This window comes from Pagrus major, chromosome 7, assembly GCF_040436345.1.
Source record: "Pagrus major chromosome 7, Pma_NU_1.0".
NCBI lineage: Eukaryota > Metazoa > Chordata > Actinopteri > Spariformes > Sparidae > Pagrus > Pagrus major.
The window spans coordinates 22,307,199-22,332,325 of record NC_133221.1 but is presented as its reverse complement, the minus strand read 5'-3'; the positions used below and the strand labels follow the sequence as shown (position 1 = coordinate 22,332,325).

General features: G+C 40.8%; 2 protein-coding genes across 3 annotated transcripts; both read right to left on the bottom strand.

Annotated features, from left to right (window-relative positions):
* Positions 1-1,056: 1,056 nt before the first annotated feature.
* Positions 1,057-19,785, bottom strand: l3mbtl1 (L3MBTL histone methyl-lysine binding protein 1). Its single transcript, XM_073469731.1, has 22 exons — positions 19,778-19,785; positions 16,382-16,577; positions 15,947-16,134; positions 14,055-14,184; positions 13,203-13,365; positions 11,306-11,444; positions 11,034-11,082; positions 9,817-9,905; positions 9,180-9,284; positions 8,919-9,054; positions 8,166-8,257; positions 7,593-7,744; positions 7,151-7,227; positions 6,740-6,825; positions 5,626-5,736; positions 4,865-5,006; positions 4,637-4,739; positions 4,325-4,513; positions 4,172-4,221; positions 3,645-3,802; positions 3,490-3,552; positions 1,057-3,335 (listed from the first exon to the last, which is right to left on the bottom strand). The coding sequence occupies exons 2-22, from the start codon at positions 16,545-16,547 to the stop codon at positions 3,201-3,203; spliced, it is 2,523 nt and encodes an 840-aa protein (XP_073325832.1). The 5' UTR covers positions 16,548-16,577; positions 19,778-19,785; the 3' UTR covers positions 1,057-3,200.
* Positions 19,786-20,129: 344 nt separating this feature from the next.
* On the bottom strand, positions 20,130-25,075 carry LOC140999479 (uncharacterized). Of its 2 annotated transcripts, none has more exons than XM_073469894.1 (6): positions 24,895-25,075; positions 24,347-24,480; positions 22,519-22,637; positions 22,155-22,357; positions 21,929-22,006; positions 20,130-21,771 (listed from the first exon to the last, which is right to left on the bottom strand). In XM_073469894.1, exons 1-6 carry the CDS (start codon positions 24,999-25,001, stop codon positions 21,324-21,326), a joined length of 1,089 nt encoding a protein of 362 aa, XP_073325995.1. In that variant the 5' UTR covers positions 25,002-25,075; the 3' UTR covers positions 20,130-21,323. The 2 variants fall into 2 exon arrangements, with proteins under 2 accessions (XP_073325995.1, XP_073325994.1); XM_073469893.1 differs by having other exon boundaries at positions 24,320-24,480; positions 24,895-25,060.
* Between the last annotated feature and the right edge of the window lie 52 nt (positions 25,076-25,127).

Here is a 25,127-nt window from a genome sequence, read left to right as displayed (position 1 = left end):
TGTCATCAAACATAAGATGCTTGTAATACTTGTAAAAAATGCAGGATATTTTACAGTCTAACAATAAACTCTGTCTAAAATAACATCAGTGCACTGAAACGGTAAGCTTCACTGGGAATGTAATACTTGTAAATTACCCAAAGCATCTTTTTCTGCATTATTTCTTGTAAAAAAAAAAAAGTTTTCATATTGGTGCATGTTGGACAACATGTACACCGATGCCAGTATATCTCTGATAGGCTGAGATCGCCCGATAATATCGTCCAAACCGGTATCAGTTGGGCACTATTTGAAAATCTCAATCTCTGAATATTCAAATATTTTTCATTTCACATGTTTAACTGCTGGACAAAAGATGTCTCCTACATTACTGAAAAGGTGTTTATGTGCTGGAGATTTCAGGTTTCCGTATCACTCTTGTGTAAATTCAATATTGAACCATCATGCAAGAAATCCTACTTGCACATGATTTAAAGTGAGCACAAGGAGGCTTTCCCTCTTTAGCAGACGAATGTTAAAACATTCTTTTAGCGTTAAACTCTGTTCATACATCATTCTGCACAGTGAAGCTAAGAAAACACAAGTCAAGTAACAATAAGCAAACCACATATTTGAATGGGTTCAGTGGGACATTTGTAAGTTTTCCACTCCTGAGAATAAACATGCTTTTACTTTGAAAGCTACAGAGCAGGAGAGTCTCCAGTCTTCTGAGCATCTACCTTTGAAAGGATAAAAATAAGCCAGACACACGTGCTGTTCCTTCTTGTATAAAACATATACAACCCTACAACCAGTGAGTACTTTCATTTTGGTGTCTGGCTGCAGCATCAAGTGACCAGAGACACCAGTTTTTCTGGAACAAGCAGATAAGCAGTTCGAGCAGAAAGGGCATGAAAGGAGTTGTCACCACCACAGCCAACTGTTGACGACAATATGCTCAATAGGGGGATGTGATACACGCAAAGTAAGTTTATAGTCAATAGTATAGCACACACAGCACACCTGCGCAGGAAGTGCAGTGTGTGTGATCCCTCAGATAAGACAAGAGGCAGCCGCTTCAATCAGACAAGACAGCTTTGGACGTTTATTAATTCATATGGATAGAATGACATTTGTGACCCAAGATTATCTTGACACGCACACACACGCACGCACGCACACACACAAATCCCACCAGAGAGACACACAAAGAAGTTAAGATTCCAAGAGCCCTTAAAACAGTCCATTAAAATAACTTTCATCTCACAATATCAAATCCATACAGAATCTTTTAACCAATCCTGACAGAAAATGTAAACATTTCAAAGAACACAGTTTCCATCACATGTAAACTGCAGAGAGCGCTGTCTACTAGATCCCAAATCCATGTTTATAGTGCTTGAATGTGGATTTTTGCACTCTCTAGTGACCAAGAGTTGGAACATCATTGTGTAAAATCCATCTGGGTTTCACAGTTGTGCTAATAGGCCAATGCAAACTGTCCTCTATCAACTATTAAGAGTTGCAAAAATAATAATTTAAGATAGTTTGCATATAGATACAAAAACTCAAAACACTGTGTTGTTTCTGTTCTCTGACTCAGATCCTATATGAGAGGGTAACAGTTTAAACTGCAGCTCCTGTATCACTTGAGTTTTCACATTAACGGTGCTGTGAGACAGAACAGTGTGCAGGATTCAAAGCAGTAAACACAAACAACTTATACTTCAGAGTAATCATGAAACTGAGGCTTTCTCTCTATTTTATCTGCATCAAAAACCTGAACCTTTATACATCAGTCTGAACAAAGTAGCTTATTTACTTTCATTGTATTTTATTAGTGTAAGAATTAGTCTGATAACACAAAGAAGCTGTAATATTAAGTGTTACCAAATACAGTACTTCTGTCTCAACTGTTTTATTGCACAAAACGTGAAGCTTGTAGGAGCCTCACTGACCAGCCTTGTCTACTGCATTCAACTCCTCTTAAATACTTTTTGGCCATTTTTCCCCCTCTCCCCATTTCATCCCTTTTAGTTAATCTTCATACTGTCCTCTATTCCTATTGGTACATCTAGTATTTCAGCATTGTACCCCGTTTTGTTGATTTCTCTTGCCATGTCAGCGGCTTTTGAACTGATGGTTTAGTCCAGATCCAAGTACTTGTGAAAATTAGGTCACCTTTAAACTTCTTTCCAAATTGGTACCTCTTCTGCAAGGTGGTGGGTGCTGAAACTGAACCTACCATCTATAAAGAAAGAACCTTAAGGTAGGTGATCTGGCCAAAAAATATGAACCAAATCTATTTAATCGCAACCACAATCCCTGATCTAAATTGCAGTCTTTTTTCTCAGCTTTGAAATGCCCTGTAGACTATAGCCAGACTTGAAACAGCCTATGAATTTGTCCATTTGCATCATTAAAACACAATATTTCATTAAAGATCATTCTTTTTTGGCACAAGCTCCTGATCAGCCATGTTGCTAGACACCTGAAGTCCAAATAGCAAAGCCATCCAGTTGGCTACATTACCCGATTTGTTTGTTCACAAAGCTCAGACCTGCTAGTCAATGAGGTTATGTGAAGTTTGGAAAAAGTAGTAAGACAACATTAAATACCAGGATCTCTCTGATCACTCCCACCACAGAAGAATCAGAAGCAGATTGTCTTTTCAAAGAAATCCGTCTCCGTCAGCCTTTAATGCATCTTATCTGCACCTCACACATCACATGAGTGTAGAAATGTGACCTTTTTGACCAAATTTCTACTGTTTCCACTCGGGACTTTAATAAACTCGGTATAAAAACAGGTGGTTGGATATGTAATTTGTCACAGTTTTAACCAAACATAACGTAGTCTGGCAGATGTGTAACAGATGGGAATCCCTGCCAGAGATGTTCGGGTGTTTTGGTTACGATCAAACTCAGATACTGAACCAAACACATCAGCTGTGAAAACCACCAGACTCTCCTCACTCATCTTCATCAGCTTCCTTCTATCAATATTCCTCCATTAATCCCCCAAAAATATCTGCAATTCCTAATTTCCCTTCTTCTTCTTCCAACCTCTCCTTTATCCCCCCCCCTCCCCCCCTCCCTCTCTCTGATGGGTACAGGACACCAAACACATGAAAAAGGGGTCAGGGTCTTTCGTCCCTGCGACAGAATGATTTTGGCACATGATGATCGGCGGCACAATGCCCCCGGTGAGTGAGGGTGGGATCACTTGAGTCCCTCGTCTGTGCTCTTGAACATGAGGATGGCGTTGGAGATTTTGAGGGCGGGTCCGAGCTTGATGCTCATGATCTTCACAATGTCGGTCTGCGTCAGCAGCAGGAAGGCCTCCCCGTCAATCATCTGCGGATATGCAACAGACGCAATAGTTGTGATGTGACTGGACGTGGAGGTGACACGTCAAGGAAAGGGCTGTCTACATTTCAATATGTTTCCAGCAAATGTGGGACTAAACCTCATATCTTCATCATCATTCACATACACTTGGTGGTCTCACCTCGTCTTTGAAGACACGGGCCTGTTCTTCACAGCCGATTAGATTCTGGACAAACCTGAAGACCTGTAAGACAAACACATCAGGTTTCAAATGAACAAAAGCAGCCAAAGAAAGAAAATTAACAAATATATCGGTAAGTGGGAAGGTTTGCTCACCTCTTCGACATTCCATGCTGCCACCTGGCTGGCGTGAATGCCCTGAACGCCAGGCAGCAGCTTACAGTGCTGCTCCCAACACAGAGACAGAGTCCGGTCTGACTGACTGCTCAGAGCTGACATGAACAGTGATGGATACACACCCTCCGAGGACATATCTGAGAACACACACAGAAACATGCCTTAATTCAACCGTTAATGATTAGGATGGCTTGGACAAATATTTCAGGTTGAAACCTTCAACAGGCCTTTTTCAAATCAGACATTTTGACGAATCAGAGAAAAAGCACAGGTGTAAACAACTGATGGATGAATTCCATTTAGATGACGTGGGAGCAGAGCTGTCATTAACACTGTTAATTGCAGCAACGCTTTGCCTGCTAAGACAAGTCAAAATGTCCGCTGTGAGGTCTTATAACCAAGAGTTTGCTATCCTGCATTCTCCAATCTGACCATTTTCATGCCAAAATATTACATGAGGTGTTGTTTCCAGACTGTGTTACATCTCAGGCACTTAGAAAACTCACTCTGGTAGTCTCTCTGCTGGTTCTTCCTGTATTTGGGAGGACGGCCAATCCTGAAAAAAGAGGAAAAGTTTAATGTGAGACAAAGGAAAACATGCATGCATACACACACGCACACATACACAGACAGACAGACAGACAGACATACACTTTTACCTGCCACGGTAATGGGTCTTCTTGGTCCTCTGGCCAAAGAAGAGGTTCCTCTTGCCCTCTGAGTCCGACAGTTCGGCCTTCAGCCTGCCCTGGTTACGCTCAGCCAACGGGCAGCCGGATATGCAGTGATGAGCAGTGAAACGACCGGTCACATGACCTGAACCATCACACCCGGGAGTTGGACATTTCCTGTGTCAAAGACAGCGTTACGGCACCAAAGTGATGTCATTGGCATCAATGTGTATTTGAGTGGTTCTTGTCAGTAAAGCCTCCATTAAATGGTCTGATGGTAGATTTGAGTTTCGTACTGACCTGTTGTGGAAGCTGTACTTGTTGGCTCTGGGGTGGCTGATGGGTTTACAGGGAACAGAGGAGGGGTAGGTGGACTGGCCCGTAGCAGGAGGCTCCCTCACACCTACATTCATTCAAACACAGACAGATGAACGCTACACTTTTAAGAGTAACTTGGATCTGAGTTTTGCAGAAAATCGGCCTCCAGTTCTGACTGAAGTACAAACACAGAGAAGTGCTGGTTGCTACCGTGTGGCTGATGTGTTTTGGCGTCCCGCGGTGCAACTTTGAGCGGGTGATTGGTTGCCTCACACCAGCCTGCTGGGTGGATGTCGGGGTGATCCGAGTCCATCCACTCATCGTAGACATGACTCCAGCCATCATAATGGACCTGAAGGAGGAAGAGAGATGGAGGTGGAGCCCTTGAGCCTGACGCCGTAATATCTATGATTTCACCCGTTTAGTGCGGTTTCTCCATATTTGTTTCCTCTGCCTCTTTGCAACTTTATATCAGACAAGTCTAGATCGTGTGTCTAGAAGTGGCTATATGCGTGAGAATGGTGTAAAAAAAACAAACAAACGCTGCTTCATCTTCTGTTTGTATGTCTGCAGAGAGGTATTTCCTGTCACGCAGGAACAAAATGTAGGAGCATGTTGGCTGTAGTCTTTGTGGTGTGTTCAGGTGCAGCTTTTTGGCTGAGACACGGGAGACGTGAGGCGACGATACAGTAGGCCTTCTTCGCTACTAGTTCTTCAATGTGGTTTTGGTGTGTATGTGCCCTAACGCCAAAAAATATTCAAAATACCGACAACTCAACTTGTGCAATAGGTGCATGGTTCATTGTAAAGATGGACGTGACACTGCCAGTACATGTAAGCTCTTATTTCAGCAGACTGAAGCTGAGGGAGCTTATTCTTTTTTTTAAACAATATCACACACATACAAGATCATAACCCGCATAACCTTAGATGTTTAGTGTACACACACACGCAACCACGCACAGTATTACCTTGATGCGATGCGTGTCGACCTCCTCCACTGTAGCCACTCTGATCAGACCAGGACTTCTCTTGTCCACGGCCTCCAGTTTCATCTGAGGCTGGAAGCTGTGGGGTGCACGCTGCAGACAGAGGATCATTAGAAAACACATTAACTTGTACGATCATCTGAACATGTCAACTTTCCATAAAGTCTTGGCTTTACTTGCAGTAAACCTGAATGCTGGTATTTAATTGTATACGTTTTATGCCTTTTTTTAGAGATTTAACGGTAAAGAAGCGCATCGCTCATTTATTAGCAAGAGATGCCCCCATCTAAAATTGAGCCAGGGCTATTGTTGTTTGTGGTCAGCATTTTAAGGTTTTTATATCACTTCAGTCATTACATGTGCATTAGCATCTGTCAGACACTAAAGTCACGTCTAAACTGTGCCGAGTTCAAATCCAAGTTCTTAGTTACAGTGAAGTAGTCGTTGGCATTAAAATTGTTAGATCTCAGGCTCCCTTAAACTCTGCTCTTACAGATACAGCAGGGTCAAAAAGTCTGAGACCATTCGTCAAAATACTTCTATTCGGCATTATTTTGAATGTAATACTATTTTTTTTTTCATTACAAATGATATCAGCTAAACAGTTTGAGTGAAAAGTTGATTCTTTAAAAAAAGTCCATGAATTTCAGAATATCTTATATGTGGTATGTGCCAGATTTGCAGTAGTTTAGCTTTTGCACAGTAAGATGTATAAACTGTATTGTAATCAGGTCATACAGTCATGCAGTATGTACAGACATAATGAAAATAGATAGTAGACATGTATGCATATTATACATATACTGTGATGCATAAACAGCTTATAAACAGGTAGTAATGTATTGCCTGCTGCACTCTGAAAAGATCCATTAGTTGTGATAACATTCATGATATACTGCAAGTCACTGATATGACTGTAACAAAACACTCACCTCACTGTTTTTAATCACCCTGCATTTCCAGCCTCTTAACTCTGTTTGCACTACTGTCGTCTGTCAGCCCACACCACAGAGCCAAACTACAGTTACACTACAAGCCCAGATGTCATCATTTCCTGAGTTGAATCCAAAATAGTACAATTGTTCTTTGTTCTCACCACTTTAAAGGCATCAGCGGGCACTGCCTTGGCACCAGTCTCCTCCAGGTAGAGAGACCAGGAGAACCGGCCCTGGTCTGGGTAATCTGAAGCAGCCAAAAATAAATTTACATCAGTCGGTGAACACAAACAGAAAAAAATCATCCATTGCATAATATCTTGCACATTTTTATCCCAACATTCTTCTTGTTATTTTATGTGTAATAATGTAAGCTAATCATATTAAAGTAGATGTAGATGTATTTATATAGTGTTTACTGTGTATATTTCCCTGAATAACAGTAGTAATAGGAGTAAAAGGAACAAAGCGACAAGAGGAATAACTTAGCGGAGTTGATTTCAAACTTAATGACCCATGCTATGACTATGAACATGATTAGATTAATGATTAACAGGCAGCACGCTGGTCACCTTGGGGGGGTGTTAGCGGGAGGTTCCTCTCCTGGCACCAACCAATAGGGTGAATGTACGGACTGCTGGAATCACACCTGCATAATTTGACAAACAACAATGTGCAGCACTGAGTTATAATATACATTTCTCAGAGTTTGCAGCATAATTGAAAGAGGCTAGAGATAAACGAGCAATGCTGCAGTTTGACAGTTTAATTCATCCGAGGAGCACATGAATGCACTATATGTCTTATTAACTCTGTTTTCAGTTGCAGAAAAGCTGTTTTTAACAAACTGATAAAAAATCCTGTATATTATATAAGAAAAGACTGTAGAAGACAGACAGAGTTAGCAACAAGTGAAGAAGGATGAGGGTCAAAGAACGAGCGGTCTTGGTCTAGTTGTTTGGTCCACACTAGGGTTTGCTGAACCCTTTCTTCAGGCTTGTTTTTGAGGCTCACCAGTAGTCGTATGTGTCATCCCAGTTGTCAAAATGAACCAGGAAACGGTCATCCACCACGTCAGTGACAGTCGCTACACAGATGAGGGAGGGGTTCATACGGTCGACGGCCTCCAGCTTCGTTCCTATCTCAAAGCCGCACTTCACATCGGTCTAAACAGAAAGCACAAATTGTAGAAATTACAAATATGTATAAATGAAAGTTATACAGACTCTGAGCACTGTTGAAAAATTGACTGTGCAGTTGGACTGAAAATGTATTTTTATGCATCTCCACTAAAATATCAATATTAAAACAAATATCAGGCCTGACTTTGACAAAGCAAAACATATAGCAGCTACAACTACTAATAATGTCACAATTTTACTATTTTCATTTTGGCGCTCTTAGTCCTCAACTATCCAACCACCTACTTTAAGTCTTAAAGTCTACTTAAAATCCTTTCTCAGAGAGGTTTTAAAAAAAACCTTTTTATTTTTATCTTAACTGCTTCCCAACCCTAAATCAGTCACCTCATCCAGTTATGCTTATATAATAATACTAAACTACTGTATATTATACAGTGGAAGTTACCCTCCCAGGACTGGCAAAGAGTTCTTTGGATGCCACTTGTGCTTTAGTCATTCTCAGGTAGTTGGTCCAGGTAAACTCTTCCTCTTTACAGCCTGCAGGAGGGAGAGACAGAAATACAGAAGGGATATTTAAAGGATACTAACATCCCAACACTTAAAGGAATGGCTCGATATTTTAGGTGGACACACTGAACTTTCTTTCCAAGAATTAGACAAGAGGATTGATACTTCTTACATGAAGCTACAGCCGGGAGAAGGTTAGCCTAGCTTAGCATAAAGACTGAAAACAGGGGGAAACAGCTAGACTGGCTCTAAAAGTCACTAATTTACACTTTATATTGCGTTTGTTTAATACGTACATTGACTTCCTGGAGTCTCACTGTTATCATGAGGTTGTTAGGCATCCAGCAGACTCCAAAATGTTACTGTTACTGTATAATTCTGTTCATAACCCCTATAACGTATCCTTTCTTACGCCTTGTTTTTTGCACAGAGTAAACAAAGGAGATATCACATGGTAATTAGTGAGTTTTAGAGGTGCTGGTTGGTGGATTTTGTTACTTTTGCACATAGCCAGGCTAACTGTTTCACTCTTCATGCTACGCAAAGCTGAGTGGCTGCTGGCTCCAGCTTATTATTCATTCACATGAGAGTGGTGTCAAATTTCTCTTGTAAATGTAACCCCCTGCAAGAAAGATCTTTGGTCCATGATGATCTATTTAGACTCTAAGTAGTGAGTGTTGTCACCTCTGACCTTTGGGAGTGTGCAGTTTGTGTCCTGTGCTCTCACACCAGCCTGGAGGGTGGATGTCGGGGGAGTTGGCATTCACCCAGAAGTCGTGGCAGTCAGAGTAGCCGTCAAAATGGAGCCGCAGTCGGTAACCACAGACCTGGATGATGACATGACACATTAGAGAAATAAAAGCAGGATGGATGAGGCAACACCAGGCTGAACTCCTCCTCCACAGAAAGCAGTTTAAGATCCATCGACCGTGTTAATGGACGTCTGGCTCACCTCAGCCACAGTGAGGACGAAGTACATGGACGGATGCTGTGGGTCGATGCCTTCCAGCTTCATCCCCTGTTTGAAGCCGTTCTTCACTGTTGGCACTCTCTGGGCCTGGACACATGGGATAAATAGGGAGATACTTCAGTAAAGACCACAGAGAGTGAAATAAAATGAAGGAAAAATGAACGATCCTCAAGAGAAAATTGGATCAGGACAAGATAAGAATGCAGCAAATGGGAGAGTGGAGATTACAGCATTTTAATCATTCTCATACTACTTAAAAGGTTTTTCCCTCTATTTCTGCTAGAACAGAAAGTCTCTTCAGGACAAAGCTTTTCTTAGATCGTTAGAAAAATAAATAACTTCACAATGAAACCACCACAAGAATAAGAATCACCATAATACTGTAACAGAATAAATATATTAACGTGTGCCTACAGCTGCATACATCAGATTCTCCACGGTAAATTTACATTTCTCATTTCCTTCCGTGACAACGCTGCACTAAGGCGACAGATTTGTTCCCGTGCTATTGGCAGAGCTGCAGTGGTAGTAAAAAATCATGGGTATGCTCTGTGAACCTGTGTGTATGTTGCACTAGCTCAGGCTGAAGCTACAGTCTGAATATTAAACTCATACACACCTCTTGGAAAAGCTTGTTGGGTGCAGCAATAGCTTTGCATTCCTCCAGATACTGAGCCCACGTCCACTGCTCTGTCTTACTGTCTCCAGCTTCAACAAAATATAAATGATTCACTTAGTTCATTCATTTCTGCAACATATTACCAGACCACACGCTCAAACTGGAGAAAACAATAGGAGGAAAGACAGAAGAAAGTCAGGTGAGACGAGGGAGACAGATTCCCTAAGCAGCTAATATTGCTATATACGCACAACTTCTAAGGTAAAATGTTCATCTTAAAGTAAAGTCAGGGTTTCCACATGTATCAGAGACATACATTTGTAGCTTTTCCAGACCTTTTTTAAGATCATTTTTTCATGAAGATTAAGTTTTATTTTTAGACAAATCTTATGTTTCTTTTTGAGGTATGTATAAAGGTATATATGTGGTCCCATGCAGAGGTAGGTTTTATGTAGGAATATTGTTATTAGAGTGAGTTTGGTTAATCTATATCTTTGTTTCAGCCGTATGTTTAAAGATGTGAAACATCAGAAATGGGAACATGCAAGAAGAAGAACTTGACTCATTTTGACAAAATGGATAAATGAAATTAGATTAAATGTTTGTGGTTATTACGACCTCACAAATTCAAATTTCAGTATTATATTACTGAGTAATAAATTACCTTTAAGGCCTAATACTTCTAACATGATATTTAAGGCTTTTTAAGGACCTGCAGACACCCTGGAAATATTGCTTTAAGATACATTTCTGATACTACTACAACATTATATCAGCGCTTCCATTCCTCTAACTGTCCTGTCTACAAGGAAAAGAATTGAAGAAAAGAAGGAAATTACTTTAATATCAGGGATGGATGACATAAAAGTATTCAGGGGCTGGAAGAAATAACAAGATTACTTGTCACTAAAACACAATTCGGTGCAGCAGCAATATAATAAAACAAACCACAATGTCTTCCCAGTATAAGAGAGACACAGATTCAACTTTTAAGCAAAGATAATTTGTGGTATGGAATTGCATTACACTGATATTGAGATATGTTATTAATAATTGTCTCTATATTGTATGGTGTCGCCCTCTGTGTGTGAAGGGAGAGGAGGAAGGTAGGAAAAACTGACACACTGCACAGTAAACCAATAAGAAGCACAAAAAAGGATGAAAAACAATATAAGAGACAAACAAGAAGACATATTTGAAAAAACAATTACACCAACCTCCTCTGATGTGTCTGCTGTCTGCCTTAGAATCATCCATTTTCTCATCCTACAGTAACACATACAGAAATTAACAGAAATTACACAAGAGCAAAGAGTAGAAAGAAAATAAAGTCTCTGAACTATCTGGTAACTTGGTAACTGTAATTTACGTTAACTATTTGAGCTTAAAATACTTTCAGCCATTTCTATGCACATCTGAATAAACTCATTAGATATGAAAACATCTGGTTATCTCTGGATGTTAAATGAAAACAACAATGCTGTCCCACCGTGCCTTCGATGTCAGAGTCTTCCTCAGAGGGACTCAGGTATTCCTTCCTCTTCCTCTTCCTCATGGGTTTCAGGTGATCGGGGTTTAGGGAGGAGATCCTCCCGCCTGCTGGCACCTTCTCCACCCCGACACTCCTCCTGAGGTGCAGAGAGGACAGATACAGAGTTCATCAAGTCCAAACTCACTAGACTGTAGCATCTGTTGGCATGATATTCATAGGTGTACTTTACAGCGTCAGTGTACCCTGTCCTTATTTGTCTCAACTTGTTTACTTTGGTTAGTGAAGTTAAATAGGAAACTGAACTGAACTGTAAAATGTCAGATGATGCATGGTATAAAATGTACAAGATGCAACAGACGTCCACCAGTTCACAGATGTGGAAAAATGTACTAGTCTTTTTTATCACTCCAAGAGTCAGGAGTAGACATCTCACCATCCAGCAACCTTGCTGGCGGCTATGTGGACATTTGGCTGCAGACCACACTCACATGTTTTAGAGCTGCTCAAAGATCAAGTTGTACTGGGACAGTCTGTGAAGTCTTGAAAGGATCTCTTGGGCATGAAGTACCCTGCAGTTGTGCAGTTGTACAGTACCTTGTACCTTTTAGTAATCTGGCAGAAGAAAATGTAGACGTACTAGAAAATGGTATTGTAAGGATTCCCCTACACAAAGATAGTTCCTGTAAATATGGTGTAAGAAATGTTTGTAATTTGGATGAACAGATATTTTAGGAATACAAGATGCTCAATGCAAACAAAAATGGAAAATTGACAGATTCTAAAGAAAAGAACACTAATAACGAAAATGTAAGTGGATAGACGTCAAGATGTCTAAACCTCAACAGAGATGTTATTTTATTAATCAGGTTTTGTTGTTGTTAAACGTTTTCTTATGTGATTAAGAAAATGCAATAAAAAGTACGTGGAAAAAAACATTTTGCACTGTTGCACAGGTTTGTAAAGATGTTCTGGTAGAGAGCATGATTAGGTATGAGATGTCAGCATGGTATGGCAATCTTACTGTACAGTTAAAAAACAAGCTTGCTCATCTGGTACAGACTGCCATGAAGGTTATGGTCCCTTCAGTCAATATCTGAACAGTCTGAGCACAGAAGATATTGTCTGACCCATCGAATATTCTGCATGCAGAGTATGAGTTCCTGCCATCTAGCAGAAGATAAAGAGCACCCCAGTGTAAACTTAGCTGTTTTTAAAACTCATTTGTGTCTACCTCAATTAAGATTTTAAATAATGCTGCTTGAGGCTGCAGGGACTGTGCAGCAGCTCATTGTGTTCTTGTCATCACTGGTTGTGTAATATGTGCATAATGTGTAGCATGTGTAATGTGTAATTAGTGTGATTTGTGTTGATATGTGCTGCTCTGCTTTATGTTTTTTTGCTGTTATCTTTACTGTGTAGGCAATAATGTAAGCACAGCATTTGAGTCAAAGACAAACTCATAGGAATTATGAGGACAATAAAAGTTTATCATATCATATCGTATTGAATCATATCATAATGTGTCATTTCATATCATATCGTATCATATTGTATCGTATAGTTTCATATCGCAACATTTCACAATGTTCTGCAACAGACACAGTCGAAATCCAGTGGAGGAGTGGCTCATACACTACAACACAACACTACAGTTTGTCTACACAGCTATCAACACACCAAAGGGTGCAAGCACCATAAATTGCACCATAAAAGATACTTCTGCCTCTGTTTGAAATGTTAAGAGGACTCACTGGAATAGTACCGACACTTTGTAATGCCGCATTTAAAAAGGAGGAAAAGCGTGTGTGTATGAATGATTGTGCTAATGCACAACATCAGTGTATGTAGAGATACATGTGCGAGTATATATGAGAAGCAGCAGTTAGGAACGTACTTTTCAGTGATGGGCTCTCTGCGTAGTTCCTCTGTGTAAGTCCTCTGAGCTCTTGGATCGTGGTTATGTTGTCCCACTGCAACCTGGATTTCAGGTTTGACTGACACAAACCTTTCTGGCTCCATGGCCGCTCCTCTCACGGAGATGGCAGGAGCCAGCACATCTGAGTTATAAAACAACAGGAGAAGTTATTAAAAGTGACTGAAGACGAATCTAAATGAAAAACCCTGCTTTTCTCCTCCGTCCTTGATTGATTTTTATTTCATTTATTAAATTCATATTTGAGCTGTTACAGCACTCTGGTCTATAATAAATTTTGATTATTACTTTGAACCATTTTTTGTCTAGATGTGATTTTTCCAAACATGTGAGTGATGCCTGTCTGATATTTTTGCAGCTGCACTCTCTTCGCTTGTCAAATGGAGCTCTGCTGCAGCTGACGTAATTATTGCTCATATCTGCTTAAAACACACACACACACACAAACAAGTGGTCACTAGAAAGGGCATGCATGCTAAAAAAAATGCAGCCATTTACAGAAAGTAAGAGTCCATAACTAGCGACAGCTGAAGCACCAGCAAATTCACTCAGATTTTCTTTTATTCCTGTCATACAAAAGCTTTATTGATCAAATACGGTATGTGCTGTATTTGAAGAGATGCACATGTAATGCATTTGAAGCAAAGACGTATTTGAGGTATTTAATTTTGTGTCGAGCATTAAAATTGGCAGCCACTGGTTCTATCAATGTTTTCAGTGTTTGTCTGTGCAACATGAAGATGTTTAACTAAACTGCAGTAGTTAGGGTTCAGTCCCTGACGTGACTTCAGCCTTATGTAACCATGACTCTACCTGGCTTGTCTGCTGGAGCACTTTCTGCGTCAGCGGATCTCCCAGAAGTCCCTGCTGCTGGTTCAGTGGTGCTGCTGGTGGTCCCTGGGGTGATCAGTGTGCTCAGTGTTCCTACGTCACTCACACAGAACTACAACAGACACACACACACAAACAAACACACAAACACAAAATGTCTAAAAGTGTTTGGATGTTTTATCATGTCTATTCAACCATTTTTCTACTCAAAACAATTTATCAGACAATTAGGAAATATGCAGTGCTGCCTGTTCTTTCCATAGCCTGCTCCAATTAAGATTCTTTCAACTCAGAGAGATAAAAGTGATCATTTGAATGATTCAAGAGTTTAGTGAGATGTTATTCTCATTAGCGCGCCCTCTTTTTAATGTGAGAGAACAAGCATCACATTTTGTTTATCTAGTGGTTTGGCATTGTTACTGTGGCCTCCTTTATACTATCCAATGGAGTAGGTTCCAGCATTTTCTGATCCAAATGTTACATTTTAATTCCATTCACACGCCAGGAATTTACAGCTGTTTCAGATTCAGTTTGTTCCTTGTTAAAATGGCATAATACTTCCATGAAGAACTGAAAAAGGCACTGACCTGTCTTTAGAGGGTCAATTTACACATGTGAGTTAAACTCTGATCACCCAGTAAACAAGCAATGAATCTATAATGTGAGTGCACTCGGTTTGTGTTATCACTAAACAGCTATAAAGCTCTGATTGTTTACATCAGTGGTTCTTAAAGTGGGGTCCTCTGCAAAAATGGGAATAATATATTTTCACTATAATTCTATCCATAAGGAACTCAATAACCAGCACATGTATGATTATTTTGATCATGGGTTTCACGCACTTCCTGAAATAACTCATCTAAAAGCTAAATTCACATCAGGAACAGGGTTCTGTGATATAATTTCTGTCAGTTTAGGGGCACGTGGCCTGAAAACGTTTGTGAAACTCCGGTTAACATTGTTGCTGACACTTTTTGTCGAGATAGACAAGAAAAAAATGCCCGTGCCTTCATTTAATCCAAGATGTTATTAGTATCATACTACTTCCCCAAGCTAGATGGTAAATCATATTGCTCAAAAACAGCAACTAGTTGTCAAAGATTTAAAGTCAGTATGATTAGATTGGCTTCTTCATCCAGTCAATTTCCTTTGGGGGAAAAACAAGGACATTAAATCATGGGCACATGGGACCTACTGGATTTTTTCCACAGTGTCTATTTCAAATTCATATTAAAGTCAAGATGGGAGACTCTGCCCAGGAACAGTTACAGACACATAAAAATATATATTGACACTTATCTGATGTAGCATTTAGCTCCAAGGCTAAATTCTCGTATTGAGCCAAATGCATCAATATAATAAGTCAATTTACTGTTTATTAAACGTCAAATGTTGTGACAGAAGGTCAACACTGCAGTTTGATTTTCTCTGACGGACAGAACAAAAACCTAAAAAAATATTTTTTACCATCATTATTACTATTATTCTATTTTACTTTATATATGACTTCATGTATTGACTGTTTAATTTTCGGAAATAACTCTCTGTTAATCCTCCTAATAACTTGCTCCCCCACTTATATCAGCGTTAATCAGTTGAAGTAATATGTTTTTCAGTGGGCGTCTGTGAAATCCTGAATGTCTGTCTGTTTCCTGACATTTGACTGCTGTCTAGCATTGTGCCTTTCTGCAGTTCTGCAGTTGATCTTGTGAACAGATGTTTCCAATGAAGTGACTCATTCTAACTGCTCTGGGGATAAGATCAATGAGACTTTACCAAGTCGATCTCTAAAGCTCTTTAAGGAGAAAACGTGCCTTTAAATCTGCTCTAAAGAAGATGCTGTGAGGGGTCTGTAGCTTGAAGCGTCACTTCACCTTGAGGTTGCTGCTGGGCAGGATGGCCATCCCCTCCTTCCACTCGAGGACGTGGACGATGCTACAGGCCCCACCCACCTGTGCTGTCAGTGTGGGTGTGGTCGTCTCATTGATCCTGCCTCCTTTACCTGGGTCTCCCACAGCAACAGCTGGAGTCACCTCTATCTTCTGATGGCCTGGAGCAGGAGCTGAGGACAGAAGTGCAATTAACTTTATGCCTGAGCTCACCCAAGAGAGCACAATTTGTTACAACATCATATTTTTCTTTTAACATATCAGTTGGTTTTCTGTGTGTTACTTACCATAAATCTTAGAAGAAAAGCTAATTTACTGTGTGGTAAAAAAAATAGTACTTTGTTGGCATGTTAGCCTGTGTTAAGCCGCAAGGAACAGAAGTCTTTATGGATGCACTGTCGCCCTCCGACCTGTGCTCACCTGGCAGGAGAAAAGCTGTGGTGGTGTGGGGCTGGGGACGAGCCTTCTTGGCCACACCATCACTCCCACAGATGATTACGGCTTCACTGGGGGACGAGGATGATGGGTCCACAGGTGCGCGATCAGGTTCTTTGGGTGGAGCCTCCATGTTCACTTTGGCACTCATCACGCTGTCCCTGTCCCTTACTCCGGAGCGCTGCAAGGCAAAGAGTATGAGGACGAAGCTCTCTGGTGAAAAACACTCACAGTATCCTTCTGTTGCCCACCCTGAAGTTTTGTTTTTGTTTTTCCTCATCTCAATCAAGGGTGGTTTGGGACTATATAAATAAAGTTGACTTGACTAACTCCAGTTACTTTACTACGGATCGGGCGGAGCTTTCATTATGTTTTTTCTCCCTCCAAATGTGTTTCGTTGTATTTTCCGTTTTCCATTCAACAAACAAAAAACAGACAAGGGTTACAACAATATGAAACGTAACACTGTACAGCTCAGCATCAACAATAAAGCAAAGAGAAGATCAAAACAAAACAAAACAAAACAAAACACATCTTTCTCTACAGGCACATCTGTCAAACACTGCACATCATTTCAAGATAGTTAAAGTATCACAACCACAACCATCATATTTGGGCCTTCATATCTCATAGACTTTATATAAAAGCTGTAGATAAAATGGCAGATACATTCAAATTTACATATTCAAAAAAGGTTTTCTGATTGAGGGTAAGATTTGCTGTCTTGGGAGAGTATTAGACAAGTCAGGTGGTCTAGCAGAATATGCTACACTGTTATCCACTATTACAGTGGGGCCGCACAAGAAATCCATTGAAGTAATGTATTTTTCTTCTTACGTTAAACAATTGTACATTAACAATTTGTATACAAGGAAGACCAAGGAGAAGCAATAATGGATCCTAACATGTTCTTCATTTCATACAGGACAGTTTCCCAGTAGTTTTGTTATGTGGAGCATAACCAAACCTGTGGTGCCTCAGTGTTCGATAAAACACCACAGAAGTGCCCTCCTGGATGCCCCTATGGTAAATAAAACATGATTAAGTGCTCTTAAGAGTATAATCGTATCGCGACTTTCTGCATGCTGGTACCCCATCGCATACTGCTGGAGCCCTTTTTAGTCTCACTTCTAGATATTATTTAACTACTGTATCAACACCAAGTTCCCTCGCTCAGGTCTGTCCCAGCTTTAATCCAACACCAGGATAGTTCCTCTGAATGTTGTATAAGACACTGATTGATTTTCTCCGACAGTAGAAAATATCTTGTTTTTGACATAGAAGAGATAAAAATTAGTAAATAAAGAACCTTTTTCTTAAATTAATCTCTTAACCATAAGGTAATTTCTGAATATATGAAATTCCTGCACTGTTTGACTAAATTACATAACGACAGCGTCCTTAAAGAGTTCCCTGAGGGAAGAAATGCAGTTCAAGTCCAAATGTTTGAAACCTGGTAGAAAATCGGGTTACTGAGGATTGGAGAGTGAGGATGTGAACCTGGATCTTCCTTCCAAACATTGTACTGGCCTCCAAGCAATTACTGTGTTGTTATTGGGTTATTGCAACAATCTTTGACTGATTTCAAGATACTAGAAAGAGATTTGGAAGGATTTGAAGGATATTTATACAGCATGGTATCATAATGTCAAAACGGTTACTTCTTCACATTCTGTGGATATTTTAATTAATTTTTGAATGTTTCAACTAAAATTGTTATATACTGCACCTTTAAGGGGGTTCCAGGGGGACACTAACAACAATGGGAATACATTACTTTGACTACAACTCCATCCATAAGGAACTTAATAACAGAATGTCTGACGAGTTTGGTCCTGGGTATCAAACCCTTTCTGTACGAAAACAACATCTTAAAGCAGAATTCTTATCAGATAGGGGACCCTGGGACAAAATCTTATCAAATGGGGGTATGTTGGTCTAATTTTTACTCCAGTTTCAGGGTCCCTGAAATGAAAAGGTTTGAGATCCACTGGTTTATATTGTTGCTTGCCTTCATATCACATTTATATCCCAGTTGAGACAGACAAGAAAATATATCCTGGCCTACATTTAATCCAAGATGTAGTGAGTAACTTTCTGTCTCCATATACTAGTTGGAAAATCATTACACTCAAAAACAGAAACCAGTTGTCAAAGATTTAAAGCAAGCGTGATTAGATTGGCTTCTTTGTCCATTCAATTTCCTTGGGGGGGGGGGGGGAAACAAGGCCATTAAATTTGGAAGATATTTATACAGCATGGCTTCAATATCCAGCCAAACTGAGGAAGTGTTATTGTAAAGTCTGTTACACAATGTAAACATGTACTTAACTTAGGATTTTTTAAAACTCCAACACACTAAAAATGTTGATTTTTTTTGGACCATTTTTATCATTATTCATAAGATTATTAATATAATGCAACAGTGTCCATAAGAAGAGGAAACGTTGGTGCTTTAGGCTAATTTATATCACATGAACATCACATTTACATTATATGACCATAGAACCTGCTTATAGCCACTTTTTTTTTTTTAATTTCTCAATTTATGTTTCCAGCCTCAAGTTGTTATTTTTTTTTTAAACAAAAAATAAGGCCCTGAAGAAGGCTGAAGATGAAACTAAATTCAACTACAGGGAAAATACTTTTTGTTGGAGATTTCCCCCTAAATACAACTGCAGACTTTATGTTTGAAATAAGCAACTTTTAACGGTGCCAGTTTACAGAATAATTGCGGGGCAGAGATGTCTTCCTCCATCAACAACCCTGACCCCGTATGACTTTTTAACAGTCATCCATTAGCCTCCCTCCAATAGAAAAACGCTATAGATTTACGCACCAGCTTCCAAATATACACACAGACACACACACACACACACAGACACACACATTCACACAAAAAAATATTTCAGTTAAAATGGCGGAGGATGTGAAATCCTTCAGGCAAAAAAATATGTAAAAGCAGTGTCTAAAAATCCTGTGAAAATCCCATTTAGTGAAAAATGAACCCTGTCACCCATTCCGGCAGCACCTCAAATGAATGAGCAACATTTTCACCTCACAACATCGTCAAGCATGTGAGATATTTTAGTAACCATCGGTGCGACTTTTTTTTGTATTATTCAAAACTATTTAACTCGATTAGGATAATTAAATCGCGTCCCATTATCAAATTTAGACATTTTTTAAGACGAAAAGCATTGTGGTTGATACTATCCGCGACAAAACGCTTTACCTCAACAAAAGAAAACACATAACACTTCACAGCGAGCGTGATTACAAGACGCCCGTATCTGCGACTATTTGATTAATCAGAGGAAAATTGTAAATATGAAATAAATTCGTGTTTGCGGATCAATTCGGAACTGAAATTTGGCTTACCAGCTCTGATCTCCTGCGGCTCCGGGGCTCCGACTGCGCATGCGCGAGTCCCCAGTACAGTCACCGCTCGTTCGTTACATGTTCACGCCAAAAGACTTCCAGAGCCGCCGCTCCACTTTCACTCATCATGGTCGATACGAGAAAATAATACACTGGACTATCGATTAGTCTGGAGACCGTTCAGCAGCTGCTCGGTCGCTCTTTACTTCAGATTTAAAACAAACTGCTTCTGCACACCATCGCTCCTGTTCATGTTCTCCCTTAATGAAAGAGCCTTTATTATATAATTAGCAGGATATAGGTCATGTCGATACTGCAGTCAATCCTGACACAAAGCAACATCACACAGCAAGATTTTTAATTAAGATCTTTAATTGAACATACAATAAAAAAGGACATTTTCTGTTAGATCTCACTCGCATGGAGAAAAAAATATGAATCCGTTCCAAAAGATGGAGAGAAGGGGTGCATTCAGTAAGTCTGATGTTTGTGTCTTTTATAAACCCACAAGCCCATCCTCAATAGATTTCAATGGATGTGGCCTTTCAGTACAAAAACTCCATTACTAGCTGCACACTTTAAATAAGCAGAGGCTTGACAAAACGCTTAACCTCTGTATTAAACTCAAAGAAACAAAATTAAATTCAAGACGACCATCAGGGCTACAACCAGAACAAAGCAGAAAAATTAGACACTGCATTCGAGGCCTTGATGCTCCAACCAAAAATGAAATCCAGAAGGTAGAAAGGGCCTTCCACAGATGACCTGCTCAAAGATTATGAACAAAAAATAACTCGTAGCCGACAAACAAATCAGATTGCTGTGATCACATGGTCTATGTACAAGAGGATAAAAAGGGAAAATTTATTGTCCCCCTACGATGTAAGTTGTTCAAAGATGAAATACAAACCCAAGTTCTTGCATCCCGGTTGTGCACTTTTGAGCGTTGCAAGACAACACAGATTGACCAATTCCCTAGAAAGCAATTAATGAGACTGCAGCTCAAAGAGAAACCGCTGCTGTAACCAAATGCCACTTTTCTCCCACAACCATGCAGTTTGAATGAGTATAAACAAAATTGTTGTATCAAATGATGCCTCACAGTGAACCGGGAAACCTTACAATGCTAGTAAAAAACAAATCAACTGACCGAGACCTGTTACAAACTGAGATGTCAAATATAGACTAAGATTGAAACAGCTTTTAGTTAAACAGACTGGTATACTGGGTGAAAATTTCTTAAACCACACTAGATTGCAGTGCTAAAGATTTTAAGACTAGCACTTCAGTTATTCAAAAAAAATAATTGGGGAGAAAATTGATAATTTTGGGGAGGCAGGTGATTCGGAGACCAAATGAATCCAAAAACTATCCTCGTCACTGTGCAGCAGTAACAAACTGCATCCAAGATGTGTAAGACGAGTGCACACTTGAAGGAGAAAAGTAGACAAGTCAGGAAGCAGAAGCCAGAGTGACAACACAGCTCAATATGTACAGCATAGGGATCAAGCTCAACAATGAGAAACATCTTGCTTTTCTAATTCCACTAATCCTGAGAGGCTGATCTAGACCGTGAGCGAGACCTTGAGCGGGACTTTGAACGGGACTTTGAGCGGGAAGCTGAACGTTTCTCCCTTGACTTGGACCGGCGGTCATCCTCCTGTGGGGATGGAGAGCGGGATGCAGATTTGACAGCACGCTCCTCCTTCCCGTTCTCCACTGGGGAAGCTGAACGACTACGGGACTTCTTGTCATCACACATCTCCTTGGATCGACTGCGAGAATCCCGCTCTGACTTTACCTTTGAACGGCTCTTTGAGCGGGACTTACGGTCGGCTGAACGGGAGTGGGACTTGCGGGAGCGTGAACGAGACTTGGATTTGGGAGATCGAGAATGGGACCTGCGGTTGCGAGAACGTGATTTGCTTTCTCCTGACTTCCGTCCAGATCTAGAACGAGAATGATGACGTCTCTTGTTGCTATGGGAACGAGACCTGTAGGGAATAAAGAAACACTGATGCTTTAGATCGTGTTTTGCATGACTATGCAAATTTAGTTTTAATTTGTAACCTCTTAAGTTGTCCATGTCAGTACTTTATCTTGAACTACAATATTTATTTTAGTATTTTCCTAGATTTGACCCATTCTCACCTGGAGTGGGATCTTGAACGACTTCTGGAGCTCCTGCTTCTGCGGCTCCTACTGCGGGAGCGGCGGCGACTGCGAGACCTAAGGTTGAAAGCATGAAGTCAAAAACAGAACCACATCTAGTTTTGTGCAAGGCACCAGTTTTGCATGTTTGTTAGCAACACAGGAAAGAAGAGCTTAGTGTGCATTTTTCATAAAATGTCATGCTGCATCATCAAAGTGTTCCCACCTGGAGCGACTGCCAGAGTAAGACCTTCGTCTGCGAGGTCGGTCCTCCACCAGACGAATCTTCCGCCCATTGATGTCTGTGCCGTCCAGTTTGTCCAGAGCCCTCTTCATGTCTGAGTGAGAACGAAACTCAATCACTCCCTCATTTGTGCGTTCCTTGTGGGCATCGGCATAAGTCACCTCTCCTGCCTGCCGCATGAAGTCCTAGAGGACACAAAATGTGGCAAGAAAAAACAATTAAATGCACTGATGTCAGTCTGACAGTTGAGTCTTCCAAGTCATGTTGATCTGATGATTAAGTAAGTTAATACAAACGAGAAGGAAAAAAAAAAAAAAATCAAAAAGGTATGTGTTCAAATGCGTACCTTGAGGTCCTGCCAACTGCAGCGGCTGGACAAGTTTTCCACGACGAGACGGTACTCTGTACGGACTGGGGGTCCGTACTTATCCCTGCCAGAGCGGCTCCGGCTGCTGTAACCGCTACCTTTAAAAACAACACCACATAATAAAAGTTAGAAACACTTTAAATGGCCAGGACACAAAGAACTATTGGCCTGGGTTGTTTAATGAACACAAGGCAGTGATTTGCCAGATCAAAGTCCAAGGGGGTATAATTTCTAACTTAATAGAGAAAGGAGTCCCTCTGATCCCATTTTCAAACACAAAGCTTCAGATAAGTGATCTAAAAGCCACTGCATGGGCTCTTTGTATTGTTTGTATTGTTCAGCATTTTGAAGTTGTTCTCTGCTGCAAAGAACACCACTGCATCTGTTTCCGGCAATACAAAGCCCGTCTTACTCCGGCACATCACATTGTGATGCTTTAGTTGCATTAACAAATGGACAGTGATGTTCTTTCAAGACCTCTGAACCCTGTAACACAAACAGAAAGGAGGTTCCACATAGGTTGCGGTCAAGGACACTGTTCAATTAAATTGAGGAAGAACGGTGTAAAGAAACACATACACCCATCTTTTTGGTATTTGATATTTGACCGAGTGACAGTCTGAATTTTTTTTTTTCCAGTTTTCTCACTTACAACATTTCTTTTGATTGCAAGTTCTTTACTAGTGCCGCTCCACTTATGTTTGCTGTCAACATAGAAACCAATGGCAATCCTCACCATCGCCCCTGGTCTATTGGCAAAAGGCTGCTGTCATCATGGCTTCCGGTTAGGTCAGCCAAGGATCAAGGGGGGGCAAAGGTCACACACACATTGTAAGGTGAAAGCCAAGGCCAAACGGGACAGGCAGTCATCTTAGCCAGTCATCTTTAGCCTCAATGGACTCTCAGCCTCAGCCCGCAACTGGACTCTTTCAAATTGAAACATCAAGGACTTTTGTTAATGTTGAATATAAAAATGTATACCAACGTTAAAATACACATTTCACATGAAAATGTTAGTCTAGTCCTAATGATTAAGCTAAAACTACACTAGCTACGTTTGTGGTGATCATTCGTGATTAGCTTTCATCTGGTGCAACAAAAAAATTAAAAATTCACACCTTCTAATCATGGCTCACCTAGTTAACAATTATAATCCAAGAAAATTTAGTTATCCGTGACAAGAAAGCCCTTCTTTGAAACTATCCTAGCTAATGCCAACTTTACAGCCTAGAGTCTTGAGCTGCTATTTGAGGGCTCTGACTTGCAGATCGTTTGTCCTTCCCGATAATGAACCACAGACCAATCAAGGGATCAATCAATCACTAGGGAGGAGCAACAACCTGCAGGTCACCAACCCTTGATGGTTGAAACTGAGACTGACAACTGTTGAGCAGGATGAGATCGGACAGACACACACAAAAATGTTTAACTGCAAATCATGAACAAGGAGAATGTAGATCAGTCCTGGTTCGAGGGGTACTCCATGTGGTCATGCCAATACATGAAATGATAACAGGAGTACCACTATTAATGTTATGGCAAATAATTAAGTTCGCATATATCTAAGCCATAGTGAACGTGTGGCAACGTAACATAAACATGGGATTCAAGACTGCTGGTTTATAAGTCGTGAAAGTGTACCTCAACATCAAACTTATGCTACAAATCTGTTCATTAGCGGCAGTGAGAAACAACAAAACAGCTCTCTGTGCAGTCCACATCGACACCTCACCCCAAGGGGAAGGGGAAGAGAGGGTATCTTGTAATAGACTGCACTTACTGCGCCCACCACCCCAGTAACCCCCACCGTAGCCATCTCGGTCTCGCCGCGGCCCCCGGGCATGTTCGACGATCACCCGCTCCCCGCACAGCTCCTTCCCGTTCAGCTCATACACGGCATCGTCGGCGTCACGGTTATCCTCGAACTCCACGAATCCATACCTGGAAAAGAAGCGGATTCAGATATATGACAATGTCTAGATGGGCTAACTCGTGTCCAAGTGCACGGCATGAACTCGCTAGTTATCGTTAGCTCGGCCCGCTAGCTCCGCGCTGTAGCAAACACAAAGACGCCATGTTGGCCATGCGACATTTGCCACACGAGCAAGAAGAGAAGTTGGGCATGAACACATGAAAACATTGATAATAGTAGTATTCCAGTTAAACACACTCATGGCGTTAACTTTACAAGCAGACTTGAGTGCAGAGATCAAATACATTTAATTTGAAGTGTGCAACGTTCCGGTGCCTGCGCTGACGTCGTAACACGAACAGTTGGCTGCTCATATTAATGCTAGCTAGGAAGATGTTGGCTAACACGCGTTTGCATTTCAACCAAAAGAAAAACAAACTCACCCGTTCTTCAAATCGATTTCCATGAGCTTTCCATACCCGCTGAAAAACCGCTGAATGTCCTTTTCGCGGACATGATAGCTTAATCGTCCGATATAAACTCGAGGCATGGTCGTGTGCCTGACGGTGTTCTCGACTGTTCTTCACCAGGCTCGAGGCTGCCGCTGCAGTCAGTGGGGCAGCCGAGAGCTCCGTCTGCGCATGTGCATGCGGTGTGGCGCCAAACCAGCCAATCA